The 24,994-nt window shown below is 39.3% G+C and overlaps 1 protein-coding gene across 4 annotated transcripts in view; it reads left to right on the top strand.

Moving 5' to 3' along the window:
* Positions 1-24,245, top strand: part of ARHGEF28 (Rho guanine nucleotide exchange factor 28) — a 297,126-nt gene extending 272,881 nt beyond the window's left edge. For all 4 annotated transcript variants that reach the window (XM_087862079.1, XM_045809753.2, XM_087862080.1 and 1 more), the window contains one exon: positions 23,087-24,245. In XM_087862079.1, the coding sequence (XP_087718205.1) occupies positions 23,087-23,179 (93 nt within the window). In that variant the 3' untranslated portion in view covers positions 23,180-24,245. The remainder of the gene's footprint in view (positions 1-23,086) is intronic.
* The last annotated feature ends 749 nt before the right edge of the window (positions 24,246-24,994 follow it).

Genomic DNA, 24,994 nt, shown 5'->3' with positions numbered 1-24,994 from the left:
TCTTTGCAATATTTTTAGGTATCATGAAAGCTTTAAATTGTTGTTAATGTACCAAAGTTGAACTGTAATATAACTATATTGCGAGTCTTTTTTACTTGGTTAGGGAAGTGAGTTAAACTTGTAAAATTGTGATAAATAATCTATATCTGCTTATTGATATGTTATCAATCCTATGTGTTAACACACAGAGAGTGGGCCAGAAAATATTGAGTCTGTAGATTCATTAGGCCATATTTCCAAACCTAGGCTCTAAGGAAGGAGCTTTGGGAACTTTGAGCTCTCTCTGAATGGGAGGGATATTAGATGCCTTTATTTTGAGTTAAGTGAACTAAAAACTGAAGGGTTGAGAACATTGGTTATGACATCACCTTTTTGTCCAGATACATCTATTGGGAAGTTACTGGGCAACTCTTTTTCTTACGGAATTTTGACTATCACTTTGGGAACACTTTTAAGGAAATCATAGTATTACTTGCTCTCGGTAATCCACGTCATGGCAAGACTATAAAGAATTGGACTCAGAGGCTTAATTTTAATCTTTCTCACTGACAAGTGTAGATGATTGACTTTCGCCTTTTGCAGATTTTGTACCAGGAAAGGGAAACATGCCATTTGCTTGTAGGGCCTGGTGAGCCCCCAGTGCTGACTGCCAACTTCCTGATTGCATAGTTCTCAGGGGGCAGGTTGGCTGTGCGAGCCAACTGGGCCAGGGCCATCCCGCCTTAGCACGTAGAGCCCAGTACACAGCAGGAGAGTAAAACCAGCAGGTGGGTGGACTCAGAGGCAGCCAGCCAGCCATGTGGCTGCCTGTTCTTTCCCAGCCTGGGTTCCAATTTGGTTTCAACAAGCTGCTGAAGTGAGAGTCCATTTGGTATGAATGATTCCAGAGGTTAGGCCTGGCCTTGGGTCATCCTTCGCTTAAAACAAGAAAAAAATATATATATTCATGTAAATATATATGTAAATATACATATACACACATATGTGGTCTATGGAGTACACATTTGACTTTTCTAGTATAGTGTGGCTTTATTTGTAAAGTGATTAAAGGTTAGGTTTGGAAGGGAAGTTCGTAACCGTTTATGTACCAAACATACCTGAAGGATAAGGCATGCACCTGTCAGTCGCATTGACTCAGGAGACAATGATCCAACACTGGGAAAGGAAGCATCTTCCGTTCCACAGATCAGAATCTGGGACTCCTTTCTCACCCCTATGTCCATCCTGCAGTGGAAGTTCCATTTTGAAGGACTTGCTTGAAATGTGAAGTATTCAGCTGAGGACTGTTAATTTATGTCTGCCTAAGAAGAATATGGCCATCTGGCTCAGTGGGTGGCAAACTTTCTCTTATAGGACCACATGGTGAATGTTTTCATCTTTCTGGGCTATCAGGTCTTGGTCGCATAGGGTCAGCTCTGCCATTGTACCTCAAAAGCAGCCATAGATAATGCGTAAAGATACCCGTAGATAATGTGTAAAGAATGAGATTGGCTGTGTTACAGTAAAAGTTTATTTATAAAAACAAGTGGGTTTTTTTGTTTATTTATTTTAATCCACTTAAATTGAAAAAGTTATATTCCTGCTGCTTTGGAAGTTTTATCCCAATTCACTTTTGGTTGAATTAATAATGAAATAGTATATGGTACTTCATGCCGTTTAAAAACACATTTGAATTCATGGTCTCGTTTGTTCTTTACAGCAGTCCTGTTCTTTACTGTCACCGAGTTTTTCAAATAAGGCAACTTTTCTCTTTTACTTTTTGTTTAGTCTCTGCAAAAAGATGAGTTTAGAAAACAACTTTGAATGGGTGGCGTTTTTAAGGCCAGTGGTTTAACACTTGGAGGGACCCTCCCCCACCCCAGACTCCAGATTCAAACTCCTGTGATTGTGTCATGGAGGGCTACCATCTAACTATGAGGCTGAAGAGAAGTAAGGTGTTTCTGGAAAAATGCAATGAAAGTATGAACTCCTCTTTCCAGAGGTTCTCATTTAGTAGGACATGGTGGGGGCCACAAATTTGTGTGTCTAACATTCTCCTGAGGTGATTCCAAAGCAGCCAGCCTGTCCTCTGTCCCTGCACTGCCAACGTGGAGTGCTGGGCTTAATGTTTGAGAACCTCAGTTCAAATACTAACTCTGGCTCCTAAGGCGGCATGATTTCTCAGCCTTAATTCCCCAACTGTACAAATTGGAAGGAAGTGTTAACAGAACTAAAGGGGGAAAAAATGCCTGGCATGTCCTGGGATCCAGGGAATATCTGCTGCTTTCCTACCTTCTGGAAGTAATTAATTCTGATTGTGATTCAGGGGGTGGTGTACTGTTAAAGATGTGTCTCCTAAATGTCACTAAAGCCAGTAAGATTTAGATTTAGAAAAAAAAACAAAAACAAAACTAAATTGGGGAATTTTTTTTAACTCAGAATGGAAATCTGTTCTAATATAAAGCAGAACTACCTTTCTGTATTGGTCTGAGAGGGGTGTTGGCTGTGTCACCACAGCTGTCCTGGTAGGCAGCCTCAACAGCACAGCATTTAGCTTCCCTTTGTTCATCTCCGTAGAGGAATACTTTATATCAGTCAACTATGTTTCTAGAACCAAATGTAAGAAATATTCTGGTAACAAGACTGAACATCTCAGTTTGGCATATAGAGCTTCCATACCTATAGAACTTCCAACCCTTAGTGGTTACATTATGTAAATGGTTGCATTATGTCAATATATCCCCAGGAAATCTTGTAATTGTACTTGAGTTCCCTGAGTAGATTTTTCAACTAGAAAGAAAATGTTGAGAATGGCCAACAGTATTTTGGTTTGAACCATTTCTTACTCTAAAATTAAAAAAAATTGTGCTCTGGTTTATGACCTCAATCTCCTTTTGAGTTTGGTTACTCTGAATTAATTTGTTTTTATTAGTCCTGGATAGACTGATAAAAATCAAGGGTCAGAATTGCCAGGAAGTACCTCTTATTAGCACTTACCATAATTTGAATTAATTACCTGTGTAATAACTTATGTAATGTCTGCCTGCCCTAGTATAGACGAGGCTTCACAGGGATGGGGAGCTACAGGTGTCTCCTTTGTTAATTGCTCTCTCAGAAGCACCAAGCACACTGTTTGGTGTAAAATGAACATTTGATAAATATTTATGACGTGAATGAAGGAGTCAAGATCCATACTTTTTAGCAGAAATGACAACACCTGTGAACTTGGGCCACACAGCTTGACTCAACTGAGGCATGGGAAGAGGTCGAGAAAAGACAGAGTCACGTGGGGTGTGATGGTGGTTAACGCAGGCAGGCTAGAGGAGGCTAGCTCACTGGATCCACTGAGTTTAAAAACCTGTAAGATGGGCGTATGTTAAATGGCATTCTAAAAATGTCAGAGGGGCTATAAGATTGTTTGCCTTTAATACCTAACTGGATTCTAGGCAGCAAACTTTAACAGTCACCAACTTTTCTTCCTTATTAATGTTGAAATAAATTTGTTTACTGATATATAGTCCTGTTTGGCAGATTGGTATAGGTGCTCTTTGTACAACTCTAGAGAGCATCTCTGTGTGATTTATTTTTCCATTTAGAACAATATGTATAGCCCCATATAGCCTTGTATGGCAAATGAACACTTGAAAAAGTTAAAATGTGTTCTTCATAAAATGCTTTAATTTATTCTAAACAAGTAGAAGTGAACCCATTGCTATTATTTTAGGAGGATGGCACATGAACAACTTAGCATTTAACTATTTTATCAATAACTTAGTCAACCTATCTGTTCACTGGGGTATTTCTTTTTTAACCATATAGTAGCTCAAATACCAGTAAATTAAACATGGGCAGTTAGCTCAACATCAATGAAATAATTTCTTAAACTCTTTTTCTTTTGCTAAATCCTATTTAACAGTCTAGTGTATTTCCCCAGGCAAAACAAATACTATTTGTGTAGTTAAATATACTCCTAGAATGTGAACCAGTTTCCCTGGCATGACTTTCTAACTTGTCAGACTTAAAATACTGCCTGTAAGATCACATATCGATGATAGCAATCTTAAAATTAAGTGTGGTGGCACCTTAAGAAATATATCCCTTTGCTTTACTGGACACTAACTGGAAGGCACCTATATATTCTCAGCTGGTCAGTTCCCAGACACAGCTGGCTGAGGGGGAGAAGTCTTGTCCTGTTGCTTTGCACAGATTAGAGCCAGATAATAAAAAGACCTGGGCCCAAGTTTTGATCTGGGAGATGTTAATTTGCCATGATAAATCATGGTTGAGTTTCCTTGGTTAAGGGGCCAGGGTCTCCATTCTCTTTCTGGATGACATGTTAATTCAATTTAATTGGAAACATTAATGCTTAGTTTGAAGATTTACCTAAGGAAAAATGTAATCTTACAAAGTTTCCAGTTACTCAGGATGGGACTCTGGCCCTTCACAGAACAATTTCACAGTAAGGCTGTGCAAAATTTAATTATTTTCATGATGACTCTTTTCCATAGCTCTCTTTGTGCAAATTTCGTTACACTACAGCTTTTTCTTCCTAAAACATAACATGCTGGATATTTGGATTAAATATAGAATATTTGGATCATCGGCCAAAAATATAGGACACTCTGCTTCTCTGGTGAATCGAGGCCATTTTGTAAGGAATGGTGCTGTAAGGCTTTGGAAGTAACGTTTACAAGCAAAACATTGGCCGAGTTTTAATTTTATTTAATGACCTGCTTCCTACCAGTGATCTTGGCACCCTCTGCAGTGATTTGCAATCAATTAATCATACAGAATGTTGTAACACTGCAATAAGGGCATTGCACTCTGAAAGTGTCATAAATCCACCAGCAACAGAAAATCAGAAATTGGATGCCTAACGACCTCTTCGTGAAAAACCCCAAATGGGGAGGTGATTTTAACGTTCTGTTTTCTAACATGTCCTTGGAAGCCTCAGTACTTTCTTGTAGCTTGTGAGTTCTCTAGTTCCCATTTCTCAAAGATGCTTTGGCCCTTCAGTGGGCTGTCAGTATAGGAGTCTGTGTTTGTCTTATTCAATTTAGACACTATTCATTTAAATGAGGGAATTCTTGATCTTCTGAATTACTAAAGGAGGCTGTGGTTTCGTTTTTTTATCCTGAATTCAAGGCAATAATGCTCAACTGCATTAGGCCATATTTTTGAAGTCTTTGTAGGAATGATTCAGAAAGGAAGCATGTTTCCATCCTGGGACTATACTGACATTTGCTAGAGGCAGATGGCAGAAGATGGGATGGTGTGATATAACAAGTCAGAGAATTCACATACTTGATTCTGCCAGAAGCTTCTGGAATCTGTATGTTAGGATCTTAAGCTTATATTCTTGTCATTTCAGATGTGCCCTTACGGTTAACTGTTCAGCTCTGCTGGTTTTTTTTTTTTTCTTATTTTAGCGTAGTAAATATGGAACTATTTTAAACATTCTTAAAATTATGTAAGCCTTAACCCTTGGATGTTGTGTATATTATGTTGTCTTTACTTGATTCCATATGGTTATGTTTTGAGGATGTTCTTATAACAAGAATATGGAAGCTTAATGTATATACCAGCTGATTAAAAGTGAACCCTCTTTTAAGAAACTGAAGTTTTCAGAGCTGTATTTCTTCCCATGAGTAGGTTAAACTTCTGACTCCTGACAAATTTATTCCTCCCAGCGCTGTACTATTTTTGATTATTTGTTAAATTATCCAGATGGGCATGATAGATTATACACAAGTAGAGCTCATCCTGTATTTTTAGATGCTCGGCGCTTCTGTTCGGCATGAGTTGTAAAATAGGCTCGCAGAGTTTTGCATATGCAAACTTCTCTTCATTGGCACATAGATCAGATGGAGAAAATGTAAGAAACATTTTGGCCAAAATGTGATGGTCTGTTAGTCGGCATGTAGTCATGAGGCCATAGCTTGCATTCGGGCTCCAGTGTGAAAAAGTACAGTTGCGCACTGATGTCGAATCACGTCCCCCTGGAAGGGAGAAGGCAGCAGTACTGAACGGGGTTGGGGGAGTGGCTGTTAGCTTTCTCATAGGGTGTTCAACCGAGCTGTCTTTCCACAATAAAAAAAAAATTTTTTTTTTAGTTATTTAGTGCTGATCAAGTAGCCTGAGGGTAAAGCATTGTGAAAGATCAGATACTAAATTCATCTTTTGTGAGCCTCTTCTGCTCTGAGATGCCTTAATGAATTTGGGGGAGAAAGCCCGAAATTGAACTGGGTCAGCCTGAGAGCAAAGGAAGTATTGGGAAAAATCTCATTAAAATTACCCCACTCCAAGAAGTCGTCATTCCTCCTGGTAAGAGTATGGAAGGATTTTTGCAAATGGTGCTGCTAGTAAGTTAAAATACTAATCAGATAAGAGATACAGATATATTGATAAGTAGATGTTGCAGATATGTCGGTCAGATTCAATCTCTTGCCTACTAGTTAAGATAGATTCACACCCCCCCACCCACATAGGCACACAATTAAATTCTTATTCTTATAAAATCAAGGGGGGCTTAAAGGTAAAATACTTGTTTTCTTAAACTTAAAGTACTTCTACAAGTTTATAATACTTCCAGTGATGGTTATTGATGATTTTTAGTTTTTTTTAGAGATGATTATTTTCAGGGTTTGTTTTTGTTTTTGTTTTTTTTTTTAAGATTTTATTTATTTATGTGACAGAGAGACAGCCAGCGAGAGAGGGAACACAGCAGGGGGAGTGGGAGAGGAAGAAGCAGGCTCCCAGCGGAGGAGCCCGATGTGGGACTCGATCCCGGAACGCCAGGATCACGCCCTGAGCCAAAGGCAGCCGCCTAACGACTGCGCCACCCAGGCATCCCTGTTTTTGTTTCTTAAATACAGAGTCCATTGGCCAGCTTTGAGAATCTGTGGTTCAGGAAAATTCCCGAAAATGTGTTTCCTGAAGGGCTTGACTCAATGACTGAATCAGTCCTGACCCAAAAAAGCCGCTAGGGTTGAAACCTGCTTGGCAATACATTTTTGGCCAGAGTGACCAAAACCAGATATGTTCCTGAGATAAAAGTAGGTGATAGGGTATTCTCCTGATTCAAAAGTGAGAAGATAAAGGATCCACCTTTGGGACGTGTGGGTGGATCAGTTGGTTAAGGGTCTGCCTTTGGCTCAGGTCATGATCCCAGGGTCCTGGGATCAAGTCCCACATCGGGCTCTTTGTTCTGCGGGGAGCCTGCTTCTCCCTCTACCTGTCGCTCCCCCTGCTTGTGCGCGGTCTCTCTCTCTCTCTCTCTGACAAATAAATAAATAAAATCTTAAAATAAATAAAGGATCCACCTTCTCTCACCTCCTAAACCAAGTTTCAGCAAACATAGACTAAAACTATATTTTCCAATGTAAGGAACTTGACCTGAATTTATCAGCCTTTCATTTTTAAGTGAGGGATTTGAATGCATGAATACACAAATGAGTGAATGCACAGAGGAATGCACTGGGTTAATGTTGTACAGTGGAGATGGCTGACTGGCATGATGGTTAAGATAGAAGGGTTGGAAGTTATGCCTCGGTTCATATTCCAGCTCTGTCATTTATCACCTATGAAATTTTAAGCATGCATTTAAGATTACTTGGTGTGTTTACTTCCTTGTATATAAAATTGGACTTCTGATAGTATCTGCTTTGGAGGTGGTAGGAGGATTACATTAGACAGAGCATAAAATAGTTGGAACTTCAGAGGTATTTCGTAGACGGTTACCACTTGTTACTATACCTTGTGTTAAGAAAGCTATAAATCATGAGGAAGTGCATTTGAGGACTTGAGCTGCTGGACCGCTTCCAGGCAGTGGCTCTGGTGGCCTGAAAGACTGACATCTCATTTGGGTTTTGCCTAAGAAGGCCCACCTCAAAACATGTTCCACAACTCGACTGGCTGTCACTAGGTGTTACATGATGGACAGGTCTCATAATAACAATATTGGGAAATGCTGGTTTTGCAATTACCCAGCTTTTTCAAAAACTCCTGTTGTGCTCATATGGATCCAAAAGTGGTGTTTCCCCAATCTTTGTATTTAACCACAGCATCCTCCTGTCCAGCCCAGCATCTGGCAGGACTACTGTTCCTTTAAACATAGTGGAGCAAACACTGATGAAAGTGGATGTTGAAATAAATTCGTTGCCTGTGGCACACCCTTCCAATACATTTTTTCTCCCTTGGGCATGGTTGAAATCCAAGTGACATATCCCGACATGATTCACCATATGGGTTGTCTTTTGAAAACTAAATCCAACATGAATTTAAGATAGAGCTTTGTTTAGCCCCCAGGTCAGCACTTGGGCCTGTAGATAAGGGTTTGTGTCCAGTCTTCTTAGAGATTTTCTGGGTTCACTTCTTTGGGCCTTTTTAAAGGTGCCACATGCTGGGGGAAGGGGGGGTCCTCCCTGAAGAACAGGAGGTTATGTGTTTGGGCCTGGAGGCCAGGTCTGACCTTTAACCTCTTAGTTGCCTCTCCTCCTCCTCCATCCTTTCTCACCTAGTGGTCCAGCTGTCGGAAGTTCTCCCTGTGACATGAGAGGCCAGACTCTGCCTCCCCCTTTTGTACATCTACTTCTTCTATCAGGAATATCTTCTCTCCTACCCTTTTCTTCCCTCCTGGTTAACTCTTACTCAACTTTCAAGACTGAGCTCCAGGGTCACTTACTTCTAGACCCTCTTTGTCTGGGTTAGGAATCTCTCTTGTGTAATCCTGTGTCCAGTACACCCTTTTGTTCCTTTCTACAATATTTTGCATTTCTTTTCCCTTTAGACTCTTGGGTGCTTGATGTAGTTTGTTTTGAGTTATAATTCACAATACAGTGAAATGCTCACATATTAACTCTCTTCAATCTGGTGAAAAGAATATCAAGGCACAGGATATTTCCATCACTCCAGAAAGCTCTCTTCTACTCCTTTCCACCCAATCCCTACCCTCAGAAGCAACTACTCCTCTGCTTTCCATCATCATAGGTTAATTTGCTTATTCTAAAATGGAATGGAATGGACTTAGACACTATGTACGTTCTTCTGTTCAGCTTTTTTCACTCAGCATGTTTTTGAGACGCATCCATGGCATTGCATGAATCTGTAGTTGGTCCCCTTTTACTACCGAATAATCTTGCATTGATGAATTTACCACAGTTACTCATTCTTCTGTTGATGGACACCTGACTCATTTCTCATTTTTGGCTACTGTGAATAAAGTTGCTGTGAACATTCCTTTATAAGGTTTCTTTTTTGTGTGAATTATGTTTTCATTCCACTTGTATAAATATCTAGGAGAATTGTTTCTAGAATAGGTACCTGTTTAACTTTTAAGAAACTGAAAGTTTTCACAGTGGCTGTATGTAATACAGACTTCCTGGGTGCTGAGTCAAGGTCTTGTTCAACTTGGTTTCCCTCATGGCCAGCCCAGTACAGAGCCCACACGAAGCACTGAGTGCTTGCTTAGTGAAGAACAAATGGATAAGAAGCTCAAGCAAGTTTTCATTCTTTTTTTTTTTTTAACATTTTATTTATGTGTGTGTGTGAGAGAGAGAGCACAAGCAGGGAGGTTCAGAGGCAGAGGGAGAGGGAGAAGCACACTCCCCACTGAGCAGGGAGCCCAATGAGAGGCTCGATCCCAGAACCCTGAGATCATAACCTGAGCCGATGGCAGACGCTGAATTGACTGAGCCACCCAGGTGCCCCTCAAACCAGTTTTCATTCTGACACCATTTCTACTAAATGACAAAAAATGAATGTCCATCCAAGAAATGGAAACTTGATTGACTTAAATGTGGTTTCAGTCTGGGTAGGCCCACATAGGGGAACACAGTGTCATTGCAGGGGGCAGAATGTATAGGTAAAGCCAAGTACGTAGATTGATGGGCGACCATACGAGGGTCCAGATCACTGTAGCTGCCACGCTCAAGTAAGAACTGCTAACACTTCTGTGCAAGACCCTCCATGGGCTACTCTTCAGCACATCCCCCCGCCTGGATTCACCTGCACAAACTCAGAGTTCGGGCAAACTCGACAACTGTCCTTTATTATAGCATCTAGCGTTTTCTCCCTTTTGCAAGAGTTGCAAATTCCACCTGGAATACCTCCACTCGAGGCCATCTCTCTGTTGGCATCCTGGTCAATCTTCAAGGCTCAGTGAAGATACATCCTCTCTGAAGTTGTCCTGGTGGCCCAACCTGGAATCTCCCTCTCTGGAGGGTCCGCGAAGTGGTGTTCAGCTGTGGACCGTATTCGTCAGCCGCTGAGCAGGATGTCTTGCCTTCATTATAGTTATCTGTGCCTGGATCTTCCAACTATGTGGTAATAGGCTTTCTCAGGATGGTGTGCTTAGTGGCCCTCAGATGTCTGTGAGGAATGAGGGCTGCTGGTCACCAAGGGAGTAGCTGAGACTACTCTTCATGATCCTTGCTCTTGGTGGCTGATTCCACTAAAGAGAACTTACATGGTAAAGCTCTGTCTCCTTCTTGAGAAGAGTTGTTTAGAGAAGAAAGAGTTCTATCCAGAAGGAGGAGGATACAGTGCACACTTGGGGATTCATGTCACCTGGTAGATCATGAAAGGAAAATTAGCTTTCTTTAGGCTCCAGTGTTAGTCACAGGTCATATGTCAACAAGCACAAATGTTAACAGCTAGAGTAGCTTCATATGACATTAGTATCCATAAGACAATTAAAAAGTAATTTCCTTTAGAGGGAGAGGGCTCCAATGAATAGAGCAGTTAATCCTGTGACACATATGTTTTCTTTTTCTTTTTTTTAAAGATTTATTTATTTATTTGACAGAGAGACAGCCAGCGAGAGAGGGAACACAAGCAGGGGGAGTGGGAGAGGAAGAAGCAGGCTCCCAGCAGAGGAGCCTGATGCGGGGCTCGATCCCAGAACACCAGGATCACGCCCTGAGCCCAAGGCAGACGCCTAACAACTGCACAAACCAGGCGCCCCCATATGTTTTCTTTTGATGGCTGTTTTGGTAAAATCCTTATTTTGTCTCTGTTCTGCAAACTGCCTTCTTCTCTAACTGTACAATTTCTAAAAATATTTAAGTTTAATTTCCAGAAATGTGATATAGTTATCTTTACTCTGATAACAAACAAATACGAAAAGGATGCCAAGGGTGCGAAAATCTGCATTGGACGAAACATTTTTTTCTGTATATTATGTTGTACTTTTAAAATTATGATCATTTTTGAGTGGCATCAACTCAAAGCTGCAGTTGGAAAATATATTTTGGAGTTTGGTTTCTTGGCAAATGTTATTTTCAACAAATAGAATTACAAAAATAATGTTTCTCATTTCTAAAAAGAAAAAAAATTTATGTTGCTATGAAAATTGTAAATACCAATTTCTCAGAACAGAAAAGGCATGTGAGTTGTTTGACATGCTGTAATTTTGTAGCTGATCAAGAAAAAAAAAACACACTCATTTGTAGACCTTTAAAGAATTGGATAGCAATTTTTTTGAAGTCCAATAATGTGATTATTAGAATTACTTAGCTTGGATGCGTTCGATTTAGTTGCTTGCTTGCTTCTGTTTTAATAAAAAAAACACTGGATCTTGTATGCTAAAGAATTTTAACAGATGCTATTCCCTCTACTGAGTCAGTAAGAAGTAAATGCAGCCTTAAAATTCCTAAGTCGAGTTCCTGCATTATTCACCTGGCAGAAAAATGAATTCACTTCTCTCAGCAAAATGAGAGGCATAACTCTTTCAGTGTGGGTAGGGTCACGAAGCAGGCAGTTTCCAGAGAGTCAGCTTAATTGGTCTGGTACTTAGGAATCCGTGGTCTTTATATCTTTTAGAGGACTTGAGCCATGAAAATAGTGCTGTGTCCCTGAGCTGGAGATCTCCATGTCATTTAATTCAGGGCACTTTTAAAAAGTTGTTCCTACTTTTTTTTTTTTTAAGATTTTATTTATTTATTTGAGAGAGAGAAAGAGAGAGCAGGAACAGGGTGAGGGGCAGAGGGAGAGGGAGAAGTAGACTCCCCACTGAGCAAGGAGCCGGTTGCCAGGCTCAATCCCAGAACTCCAGGATCATGACCTGAGCCGAGGGCAGACGTTTAACCGACTGAGCCACCCAGATGCCCCTTGTTCCTATTTCTTAACAGGGACTCCAAGATTTGCATATCTTAATTTTGATTTAAACATTGAGCTTAACATTTTTTGTCTGTTTGAATGTATTGTGGACAATTTTAAACACGTACATAATTAAACGGGAGTATGACATCCACTCTGTGACTGTTATGCAACTTGACAAACTTAGGAACATATGGCCAGTTGTGTTTCATCCAGAAGCTTAACCCCCAACACACCCAGTATTATTTTGAAGCAGTATCAAAAAATCATTTGTCGACATTTATTGATCCATAGCATTTCAGTATATATCTCTAAAAGATAAAGCTCCCCTTTTAAAACTATTACCACACCAAGGGGAAAATTAACAAAAATTCCCTAATTCAGCATACAGTCAGTATTTAAATTCCCAATTGTTTCATGTGTGAGTGTATGTGTGTGTGTATACTTTTTCTAGTTTGTTTTTTTGACTCAGAATCCAAATAAAAACTACATATTATAAATGGTTGCTGTGTATTTTAATGCATTTTTATTATGAAAATTTTAATTATGAAAAATTTCAGACTTAAAAGCATAGAAAAAATGTGCATTTAACAAATGTTAACCGTTGCCATATTTGCTCCAGATATCTCTTCACCTTTTTTTTTTAGAATGTTAGATACAATGTCCATTCTTATTTTTCCTTTTTTTTCCTATTTAAACTAATATCCTATAATTGGTGAATATCTTTTCTATAGTATGTTTTTATGCTATCACTACATACATGTATGCATAAATATTTTTTGTTTTTACATATATTCTATATAAATACCTATGAGTATGCCATTTTGCAACTGGTTTTTTCGCTAAATGTGCATATTCATACATGTAGCTCAAATAGTTCATTTTAAACTGCTGTATGCTATTCCTATATAGGAATAAACATCACCATGTTCGTGACCCTACTAATGAGCAGTTAGGATGTTTCCAATTTTTTTTCCTCTTGCAAATGATTCTCAGTAAACAACCTTTTATGCATTCTCCTTGCGCAGATGAATGAGAGTTTATTTACATGATAACACCTAAAAGTGGTAGGGATGTCTTTGGTTTTGCTGGGTGTTACTTTTTTCTCTCTAAAGTTATGTAATTCTCAGCAGCAATATATGAGAGTTCCCATTTTTTCCAGAATTTCCTCAACACTCAGTATTGTTAGGCTCTTAAATTTTGCCAAAATCATGGGTATGAAATGGTAACTCACATTCTTTCAATTTGTACTTCCCTAATTACTAGTGAGATTTACTATTCTTTTGTATTTATTTGCTTTTTAGGTTTCCTCTTTGGTGAATTGACTATAAAGGTGTTTTTCCTAACAGCAGACTTTGGAATTTCAAGTGTTTAGTCTTACTTGTGCACAGTAGACACATTAATTCTTTTCAGATAGGTTCAGTCTGTTTTGTATTTGGAGAAGTAGTTTTCAGAGAAATCATATTCACAGTTATAGGTTGACACATTAAGATTGGAAAAGGACATTTGTGAGAGCTGAGCTCCTTCAAGATGGAGAAAAATCAACCTCATTTGCAGAAGCTACTTAAAATAATGTTGGTTTTGACTATTCTGTTCTATCTTATTGAGCTTAACCATCTGCCTTTTTTATCTGATTACGTTTTACCTTCCACTATGTCTCCCTCCAAACTTCCGATACCTCTCAGTAACTGACCAATATTAGTTTACACATACTCAACACATTCAATATCTATCAGCTTCATTTTCCTTCCTTGAAATTTCTCTTCTAGGATCCTCTGTCTTCCTGTTCCAGCATGTCCTTGTTGGTCCAGGCCTGCTATGCTTGTGTCACATGGGGCACCCTTCATATCCCTCCAGTGATGGATCCTATGTCCTCAGTCCCATTCTTTATCTTTTATCACCCATTCCTTTATTTGGTAGAGCCGATCGCCAAACTTTCTGATAAAAGTTGCTGTGAAAGCATGTATTTCCCAATTAACTAATTTGAAAGGTTTTTTTCATTCCATTTATCTTTGCTACTTTTATATTATACTTGGTTTTTGTAAGGTATCTAGGCTTAGGATTCTAGATGGAAAGTTACTCTCTTTCAGAATTTTGAAGGATTTGATTCTTCTACTTCTCAGGGTTGCTATTGATGCCATTCTTATTTCTAATCTTTTGTGACCTGTTCTCAATTTTCAAAACCTTTAGAATTCTCTATCTCTTCCTGAATGAATTGTATTATATGCCTTAGTGTGGTCTTTTGTTAAAGCCATTTTTACTGGTTATTCATTAGGATCTTTCAATCTAGAAACAATTCTTTCAATGCTGGGGATCTTTCCTTAAAAAAAAAAATCTGCTTCTATTTGTCATTATCTTACTGGAACTGTTTCTGGTTATAAGTTGGACCTCTTGGGTCCTCTGATTTTTCTATTTCTATTTTTTCATGTTTTTGTTCCACTTTCTGGGAGATTTTCTTGTCCTTAACCTCCTACTACTCCTTTGATTTTTTTTTAAGGATTTATTTAACTAGAGCGAGAGTAAGAGTGACTAGGGAGATGGGCAGAGGGAGAGAACCTTCAAGCAGACCCCCTCTGAGCACGGAGCCCAATGTGGGGCTTGATGCCATTACCCAGCAGTCATGATCCCAGTTGAAAACAAGAGTCAGAGGCTCACCCGACAGAGCCACCCAGGTGCTCTTGATTTTTTTTTTAATTAGCTAGAGTATTCTTAATTTCGAGAAATCTGTTCTCTTATAGTTGATAGTTTATGGAATTGTGTTTTTGTTTTGTAGTTGAATATCTTTTCAATACCTTTTTCAAGATAATTATGGTTTTTGGAAGTTTTCTTCAGCTTCCTGTGTTCTTGAGGTTGGGTTTTTTTTTTTTTTTTTAAGATTTATTTTAGAGAGGGCATGAGTGGGAGGGGAAAAGGGAGCAAGAATGTGAAGCAGACTCCGTGCTGAGCATGGAGCCCAACACAGGGCTTGATCTCACAACCTTGAGATCATGACCTGAGTCAAAAACAAGAGTTGGGCACTTAACTGACTGTGCTACCCAGATGCCAGCCTGTGTTCCTGAGTTTTGTTTTCAAGTTAGGTTTGTGTCTATATTTGTATTAGGCTCTCCCATTCATGTTCCATAATACACCTACCATTATGGATTGGTGTAACAATTGAATTGAATGTTTGGCTCAAGGTCAAATAATATTGCTGGCTTAAAAAATGAGCCCTATAATGCAGTTCTACCTTGACTACACACTTAGTTTGATTCTGCCGAGAAGACAAGGATTAGACTAAATGAAAATTTAAGCTACTTCCTACACACAAGAATTCCAAACTGATGATTCTCAGGACTCTTAATTTGAGTAGATAAAATTTTTGAATCACATATTCACTAATCCCCTTGACAATATATATTTATACCTACTATTAAAAACTGAAATTTACTTTGATATTAATATACTAAATGCAATTATTTTCTATTTCTTAAATGTACTTTTTAGTTTTAGGTAAACTCAAAAGGCTAAAGGATAAGAATCTAAATTCCAAGAGAAACTTATCCATTCATTGCCATCCACAAATACACCCAGGGTATAAAAGATCTATTCTGAATTATAGTTCACTTAGGAAATGTAAGATGTTCTAGGCAAAAGCAAAGGACCATACTTGAATCTGTATCATTTTTTATGGGTAGCTATAAGCTCAAATGAACCTCATCTATTTTATGGAATAGATTCATATAGATTGTGTATCTTTCTAAAATAGATATAAACCTGTATACACACACTTGCCAATGACTTGTCATACAGTTGCATTAAAATTGATCAAGACACTCCGTTTCCGGAGGAGGATTCTAATTTATCGCCGCAGTGTTCCATTTATATCAGATGTACAGAAGCTTCACTGTTGGAGTAACAGAGAACCCTTTATAGTTTTATATCCAAATGTATGTAAAGCTATGGACTTTTAAAAATGTATCATACAACATTTCAAATGTACACAAAAGTAGAATTGTTTAATGAACTCTCAGCTTTAATGATGACCAACACACAGACAAGACAATCTTGGTTCGTCAATGCTTTTTTCTCTCTCTTACATTGGGTTATCATAAAGCAAATACAAGACATCATATGATTTCATCTCAAAATACTTTAGTATCTTTCTTTGAAAGACAAGGAGTGTTTTTTTTGAACATCACCACAATATCATTATTACACCTAAAAAAATGTAACAATTTTTACTCAAAATCATACTGTCAGTACTTGAATTTCTCTCAATTTTTTTCCCTTGGTTTGTTGGAATTGGGATCCAGATAATTTCATATATTGCATTTGGTTTTATATCCCTTAAGTCTCTTTTAATCTAAAGTTTTTCTGTCCCTTTTTTTAAAAGTCATAATTTTTTGAAAAGACTAAGTTGAAAAGACATTTTTTTCGGAAAAAAATTTTTTTTGAAAAAATGTCCTACGTTCTGAATTTTGCTGATTGCTTTTCTATAGTGTTATTTAACATATTATTCTACCCCTATATTTTCTGTAAACTGGATAGTGGGGAATAGGTGTTTGATATTTGACTAGATAAAGGCTTTTCTGACATGTAAAAGATAGTGGTGTAGATTTCCTATATTGTACATAGTGTGTATTTCCTCTTGCATCCTATCACGAGGCTTACCATATCTGTTTCTCTTTTTGTGATATTAAAATGATCTGTGAGTTCAGATATTGTCACCGTGATCCATCCATTATAAGGTTCCCCATCTGCCTTTCTCCTCATCACTTTAGCAGCCATTGATGATTATTGCCTGGGTCCACCATTGGACATTATAAACAGGGTTAAGAGTTTCTGAATTTGGAAAACCTTGCATATATTCAACTTTCTGCCCCTGATTTATTCTGGCATCTTGGTCATTTATTGTCTCTTTCTTAGTCTATAATGTATTTATCTTTCTCTAGTCTACCATTTCCCAAAGTATATCACATGGAACACAGCACTGCCAAGCACCCTACTAGAGAAGTCTCCCTGAGTTTGGGGGATGCCACTTCCTATTTTCCCCTCTCAGAGCCTGTTAATGTTCTATGGAATCTCTTAAGAAAGAAACTTGGTTTACCCAGAGTTGCATCAACTTGACCACTGTATTCTTTTATCATTAATACCTATTAGTATCTTGTTTAGAGAAACACCTTGAAATGCCTCATAAAGAGGAGTGGAGGGTAGAAGCACTTGCCCCATCTTCCCGTTGCTAATGTCAGAGTCATGAGTCCTTAACATTGCCACCTTATGGGGAGAAAGGAGAGTGAGAGCAAAACGAAGTTCCACGTTCGGATAACAGGCTGGATGTATCATAACATGTCTTGTGTTAATATAATCTCTTCATTGTATCGATGGCTCCAATTGCTTTGTTTCTTGTCAGGGTCACCTTTATACCTCACAGATGATTCCAAGTATGTTAATTACTGATAAGAAAATACTTGTAACAGTTTGCTTTTATATGTTACAGATTTCTTCACGCACACCGCACATGCACGCACACTCCCCCCAGAGCACTGTTATTTTAGTTCAGGTGTAGTATTGGTACATGAGGAGTATTAAAGGAATTGTAACAGTAATTGAGATCATTGGCTTCAGATACCAACTCTGGGTTTGTTTTCATGCCAGAAGCTCACATCCTGTTTGTGCCTCACTATGGAACGTCGAGTCGGGCAAAATTAGTGACATAGACCAGTTTTCCTTTGCTCTGAAGATACCTGAAGCTCTGTACAATAAGTGTTTTCCATTAGAAGAAAAATGCTGTGCATTAATGCTCCTGAGAAAAAATAGAGATTGCCAGTAATGCCATCAGGAAACGATTTTTTAAATGTTTCACAGTACAAGCATGAATCAATCATTAAATAGGGAATACAACTTATTTTGCAGACTTGGAACATTAATCAAAAAATTTTTGAGGTGGAGTTATTCTAGGAAAGTGTGAACTTTGATTTTAGGAACATGCACAAGGGATACAATAATAAGAAGCACAAGTCAGAACACTTCATTAAAATAAACAAGAACAGAGCCAAGACCCAGAAGACATGAAGCTCTGTTTTGTGAGTTTTGTTTGGGAGAATGGGATGGGACGAGGTGAGCAAGGCATCGTCAACCATCTCAACAGTAGACTCAGTGTGCTTTCTGTAGCACTGGGCTGCTGGTGCCTGGCCACTGGCCATACTGCTGAGTTAAATTCGAGACCTCCACAGTTGATATTTACGATGAAAGTTACACTGGTGCTTTTAAATTTAAATAAAGCTTCAAATTTATCATGATTAAAAATGCCTTTGCATTCAGAAAATCCAGAAAAGGCAGATGTTACATTAATTATTTTAAAACAATAGACAACCCTTTTTGATTTGCTGCAAACTTTTTCTTCATGACAAGTAACTCTTAAGTTTGCTGTTTGTTGAAGGGAAGATCACGTGCAGGTTTTGACGGTGGAGTTATCTTCTCGGGTAGCTTTCCAAATACTGACCTTTGAGGACTTGATGTGGGCTTAATCAGATAGGTGTTGTTAGGAAGAATGAAGGTAGAGGGGTGGGACATAGGTCTGGAAATTACCTTAAAAACATCTTAAATGCAACGTAAGGTAATAAATTTGCATTTCTTGAGCATAAAGCTGTTAAAAAATACATTCATTTATTGCTCCCTCAGATTATTACTTGGTGAATCACTAAGCCAAAACACAGAGGCCAGAATGGTGATGTCAGTTAAATCCTTCATGAACTGAAGCCCAAAGAGGAGGAATGACTTGCCCAAGGTTACGTTTTACCTTGTGGTTTATAGATTGCATTCAACTCTCGGCTTAGGGGGACCTTCATTCATTTTTAATATGGCACATGGTTGCATTGTACACCTTGGGTTTATAGTCTGGTCTTAAACCAATTATCCAGCTGGCTCAAAATAAGGATAATGGTGGTGAGCCAAAGGACAGAAGGTTGATTTTGCTTCTTCCTAGTGTCAGGTTTTTAGGAGCTGATTTCTATGATTGTAAGCCATCCTACACGCCAGATTCTCTTCCTTGATAGTCTAAAATTCCAACAGCAGGTGAGCAAATTGTGAAAATGATAAATGCAAATGTCAACCAATAGTTTGCAACTAAGGGCTAAAAATAGGGAAATTTAGGCGACCATCTGGTCTCTGGATGTTGTGCAGGGTGCAGTGCCTGTCCCTTGGTAGCATGAGTGCTTCCTACCCGCCACACACAGGAGAAAGGGAATAGTACTGGTCAAAATGTGGCTACTTAGAATTTTTAAAAACTTTATTAGCAGATTGATTTAGATCCCACAGTGGGTCTAAGGAAGTTTCTTCTTAAGGATGAAGTTGTAGGGGGCGGAAAAAAAGGTTCAGTTAAATAGGAAAAAACCCTGCACCAAGACTTTATTTCTCCACTTGGTTTAGCCAGACCTTGGAGTTTCTATGTGTTTCAGCTTATTTGTCTTTATTTTAAGGTTAACAGTGTTCCTTCTGTTTAGTATCCAGAAGTATGGTAAATATCAAATTATATCTTTTAGGTAAGTAAGAGGGAAAGTTGTGTTGGGACACTAGACTGAAAGTTTCTTTGTAGTTTGAAGTTTTGTTTCATTATAATAACATTTGTTTTATGGCTGACCAAATAATGTTTCTGTTAAATTAATATTTCTTTGCTTATTAAAAAACATATTCTATATTTATGTCCAGCAATTTATAGGGATTTTGATCACAAAATTCGATGATTTTTATTTCTCAAGAATTCTGCCTTCTGAGTCAGTGAGGTTTTATTTTAACAAATGTTTTTTCAGTTTAGGGTTCCATATAATGATCATATTCTCTAGGGTAAAAAGTGTGGAAAAAGGTGGCTGACCTTGAGAAGCAAAAGTTGCCGTGCTGGAGTTCTTTCAGGGTTGAGATGGAATAATAAAATCAGAAATCATGGAAAGGTTTCTAATTCCAAAGAAGGTTGTCTGACCTTGCCTAAATAGTTAAGGTGGAAACCAAGGAAGACCACGGAGAAGGAAATTGAGTTCCCCTTCAGGTGATACACAGCCACCACAACCTCCATTCATCCGTCTGGGGTAATAACAGGAGTCTGTCACTTCAGGGTCCAGCAAGCTGTTTCTCACCTGGAGATGTTCTTCTATATTTTTATTCTTATCTGAAAAAGTTCTCATTAAACCTCTGTACTCCTTTACACACAGGAGAAGATTAAAAGCTACACCCCCCCCCCCCCCGCCCCACGTTTATTCTTGGTTCTCTATCTGCCTGAACTAGAGCCTGCAGTTTAACTTAAAAGAATTCTGGGAGCACCTGGGTGGCTTAGTCGGTTAAGTGTCTGCCTTCAGCTCAGGTCGTGATCTCAGGGTCCTGGGATGAGGCCCCACATCGGGCTCTCTGCTCAGCAGGGAGCCTGCTTCTCTCTCTCCCTCTGCTGCTCCCCCTGCTTGTACTCTCTCTTTGTCAAGTAAATAAATAAAATCTTTAAAAAGAAAAAAGAATTCTGATATACATTCGGTTCTTTGGCTCTTGTTGAGCATGCCTTCTCTTGAAACCGTTAAGAGGATTTGCCACATCGAGACTCACCAGTATTTTGGGTTTTCTGCTATATGTTTCACACCCCCAGAGGAAGGAAACTTACATGAATTAAGGGCTTCCACCATGCCTGGCACGGCCACATTTGTCACCAATCACCTCTCAACCACCTCATTCAATGGATGGTTGTTCATTCTCCATGTGGTATCTCTTGTAGCCTGGTTGGACCTTCGGTTGGCTAGGAGGCAGCTCTGCAGTGGCTTACATGAACTGTGCTCCAGTCTCCAGCCTCTGCTAGATGGACGTTTTGAGCTGCATGTGTGTGTGTGTGTGTGTTTTAGGTTGTGTAATACTAAACATGAGTAGTGAAACTCAGAATATTTGTTGTTAGGAGTTAAATGGTTTTATTCATTCAATAGCTGGGGAAAGCAGTTGAAAGCATGAACGTCTGTTGTGACCACAGACAGGCATGCTTTGTCTCTGAATGTGATACAATAGCACAGAGGGCATTTTAGGTTGATCGGTCTTGCCCTCATGGGGGAATCATTGCCGGGGGTAGTGGTGCGTGTTTACCTGATTAAATGAGGGAGGCTCGAAATTGTATAATAATTGTTGTGTCCGTTTTTAGGAGCTTGAAATGTCTTTTTCTTAATTTCGTTTTTGCTAAGTGACTCTTCAAAATGTGGTACTTAGGGAGGATAAGTATTAAACATTCAAGGTCGCTTCGTTTAGCAAAGATGATCAAGCCCTTTCCATCACTGTGAGAAATGGGAATCATGAGACTCTTGATCGGATGAACAGGTGACAATGATCTTCTGAGTTCAAATCTAGATTAGTTCTTAGTTGCATGACATTGGGCAAGGAATTTAAGTAGCCTGAGCCTCAGTTTCCCAAACTGTAAAATGCGGGTTACAACATTTTGAGGCTTAAAGAATGATGGCAGTAAAAGACCCAGAACAGTTCTTGTGCCCAGAAACGCAGAGAGTACCTTTTCTGGGCACAAGGGTAGTTAGAAGCATCTTCAGTAGTTATATTTTAAGTAGTTAGTGAGTTCCCAGTACTTGAAGTATAGGATTTGCAATCAGGGTTAGTAAAATCATGTCACCCAAATGTAAATGAATTTTCTTCTTTGTGCCCCACTGGCATCTAGAGCTTTGGGCAGAGCTGCAGAGTAAGCCTTACCTCCTCCTGCCCTCTCCTCCCCTGGGGGCCCTCCTCCGCTTCAGCAGCATAAGTCGGCTCCTCCAGGTGCCTCGTGTTTGCTCTCTGTGGCTCCGGCTGCCCCCCAGTGGCCCTGCCTCTTCCTGGCAGAAGTGATGAAAGAAGATGTAGCCAAGTGCACCACGTGCCTGAAGACGGAGCAACGTGAGGACATTTTACTCCTCATTCCTGCCAGGCCTTGCTTCCTGCCTTCTCTAACAGCTAAACATCCTTGTCAGGAAGGCAGAAGTTACAAGCATTTTTTTTTGTCATTAGAATGCTACCAGTTATGTGTATCCACCTAAATAATAAAGTCCTTGAATAAAATGTGGCAATGATTATAATGACCTCTTGTTGATGACTGAACAAGGAGCAGGTGGGCTCTAGCCGTATACATCTTTCCCACCTGGGCTTCCACACATAGTCTGCTTTTTGCTCTTGACTGAAGAAGTGATTTGTAATTTTGCCATATATCTGAGCCTCAGGAAGGGGCGGTCAATAGAACAAGGGAAAAGAAAATTGTTTGCAGCAAGAGCCTTTCTTTTCTTCAAATATGAAACTCTTTTCATCTTCCCTTAAACCGTATATTAGAGAGTTTTTACCAGAAAAAGGGAGAATAGACTATGCCCTGCTGTTGCTAGGTAACCAAAAAAAAAAATCCAGCTATAGTTGATATTGGCACATTTTTCCTGTGCCAGTAGGAACCTGGCTACTCCCACTAAGTGATTTGTATAGTCTTAACAGATTTGTATAATGGTGAAGCTGGAGGGTCTCCATCCTTCAACTCCATTCTCCCCGCCCCTTGCCCACATCAATACAAGCCCAGCTATATTATTTGAGTCTTGAGGTCAGTCCTTGACTCTGAGCTATTCTGAGGGAAGGTGCTATGCAGATGCATATGGTTCACTGCACATAGCTAGATTATCTACTCTAAGACTTGAACCTGTTTTTAAAAATTAGTGGGCACTCTTTTTAGCAGTAGCAATGTTTTACCTGCCCGCAAATGGTGACAAGTCTATTCATTTGGCACTTCACTGGGATTATTTTGTAAAGGTTTTTTTTAGCCATAGGAGACATTTGTACACACAGCCAACCACATCTTAATGATATATTGATTCAATCCTTCTATTTAATTCCATTTTGTTCCTTTCTCATTGGACTCTGTGGTTCTCTCTGTGTCTGACCATATGGGCCTTGCGTTTCCCAGGTTTTTAGAGAGCTCTGACTGAGTCACAGTATCCCCTGCTTTGCAGGCCTCAAGCTGATTCTCCTGACCTGTGCTGTCTGTCTGTTGCAGATTTGGACATGTCTCAGACTGAGTTCCCAACCCCCCATGACTCCAATCCACATGGCTCTCAGCTGCAGACATTTATGGCAGAAGCAAAGCTAAATCTACAGACACTGACCAGAGAAGACGGGGAAACTGGAGATGGAGCTGAAGAAAATATTGTTTACCTTTAATTGTGTTGTCATAATTTTTCCAGACAAAACAAAACACTGGCATTTTGTGGAGAATTTTTTTTTCTTTTCCTGATGTTCGTGTGACTGTGTCCAAATTGCTGTAAGAGTAATATTTAATATTTCATGCAAGTTCATTTTTGGGGCATGAGTCCAATTAAATTATTGAAAGCAGTTCTGTTTGTATAATCGTTAACTTATCACACCTAATTTCAGATTTCTGGAGGAGAAATTCACTTGAATAAGCAGAAATATTTTCAAAGTTGTTATGACTCTAGAGTAAAATTCCATATTGCATTTTCTACTGGGTCATCTGGTTTTAGAAATGCATTTTTTTTTTAAGATCTAGAAGAAGCAAACTGGATGGAAAGAGTGTTATTCTTGATGGGTAAACTTTCCCAACCACAGCAGCTGATTAGGGGGAGCGGCCTCAGGGCCCCAAAAGGCAGAGGAGGATGTGGGAAAGGCCTTTTCTTTGGTCATTTTTACATGCTAGTTTCTCTTTGGGAAGTCACAGGGGTTGGTCCCGGTGGTGATCTGTTATAGTCACCATGCAACCAACATGTCCTGTCTGGGCACCTGTTCCAACTGGGCAACCACTCTGCTATGGATACAATTTGGACTCTTAGGACCTGGGCCACATGCTTTTCAGACTCAATTTCTTGATCCTAATAATGCTGGTTGGTTTTCAAGTCACAGCTGAGGATCATCCTTCACCGCTGCCCAGAGGCAGAGCCCCAGCCAGTCCAATTTGATGTAAATAGTGAAGCTCCATTAGTGCCCTGGTCTCTCAAGGGCCCTGTCTCCACAGGCCCTGGGAGCAAGAACGTCTAGCGCTCACTAGAAGCACCTCTACCCTGCAGTTCTTTAAGGACGAAAACCGCTTTCTGGGTGAAGCTTGCTGACTGTATGTGCTTTCTCACAGGGAAAACTGCCACACCCTGCCTTCAAAGTAATATGGGTCTCTCTGTAAGAAAATAAACCAGAAAATGTTTTCAGTTTGTTCTTCAGAAATAATTGTGTATATTTTGCTCCGAGTCAAAAAATAGCTTTCACCTCACTATTTTACTTCGACATTTGAGTATTGTGTAAGACCATGGTAAAATAAACATTTCGCACATGAACACTATCTCCGTTACTAAAAGTGAAAATCAAGGAGTACTAAATTCACCCACATCTGCAACACTTACCAGGAGGGGGCTGTGATAGGAACGGAAGAAATTTCACCCAGATTCCATTGTTTGGCCAGTTGAATACCTACTTTCTATTTTCCCATAGGCAAGTCAAGTCAAGTCATAGTTTTAAAAACAGCCTTTGTTGGGGGTACTCTTTCTGACTCTTGCTGCTTCTGGCCATTTTGGTCACAAGCATAATGACAAATTAGAGACTAATCTTCGAGAATGAATATAGCTTATGAAAATTTTAGTCCATCACTTCATCTTCAAGCCGACCTCCTAAGTTATGAGATGCATCTTCCATTCCTAAAGGCATCTAAAGAGAAAAACCTGTCTTCCCTGCCTCTCTCTCTCTCCAACAAAGCCTAGTCCAGAATCCTGTATCACTTGAATAAGGAACATACTGATATTTCAGTCTAAATCCTTGCTCTGATAACTATAAATACACTCCCTTTTCCCCTGACATTGGATATGGAAATATCCGTATGTGAAAATATGAATAGATGTTCAGAATCCTCACACAGTTCTCTAAAAATACATGTGCTCAGTTGATTTTCAAGCCCTGCAAACTT

Source organism: Ursus americanus, chromosome 5, assembly GCF_024610735.1.
Source record: "Ursus americanus isolate L20-20 chromosome 5, mUrsAme1.1.p, whole genome shotgun sequence".
Classification (NCBI taxonomy): Eukaryota; Metazoa; Chordata; class Mammalia; order Carnivora; family Ursidae; genus Ursus; species Ursus americanus.
The sequence above is the reverse complement of the archived record's forward strand: the minus strand, read 5'-3'. Positions and strand labels throughout refer to the sequence as shown.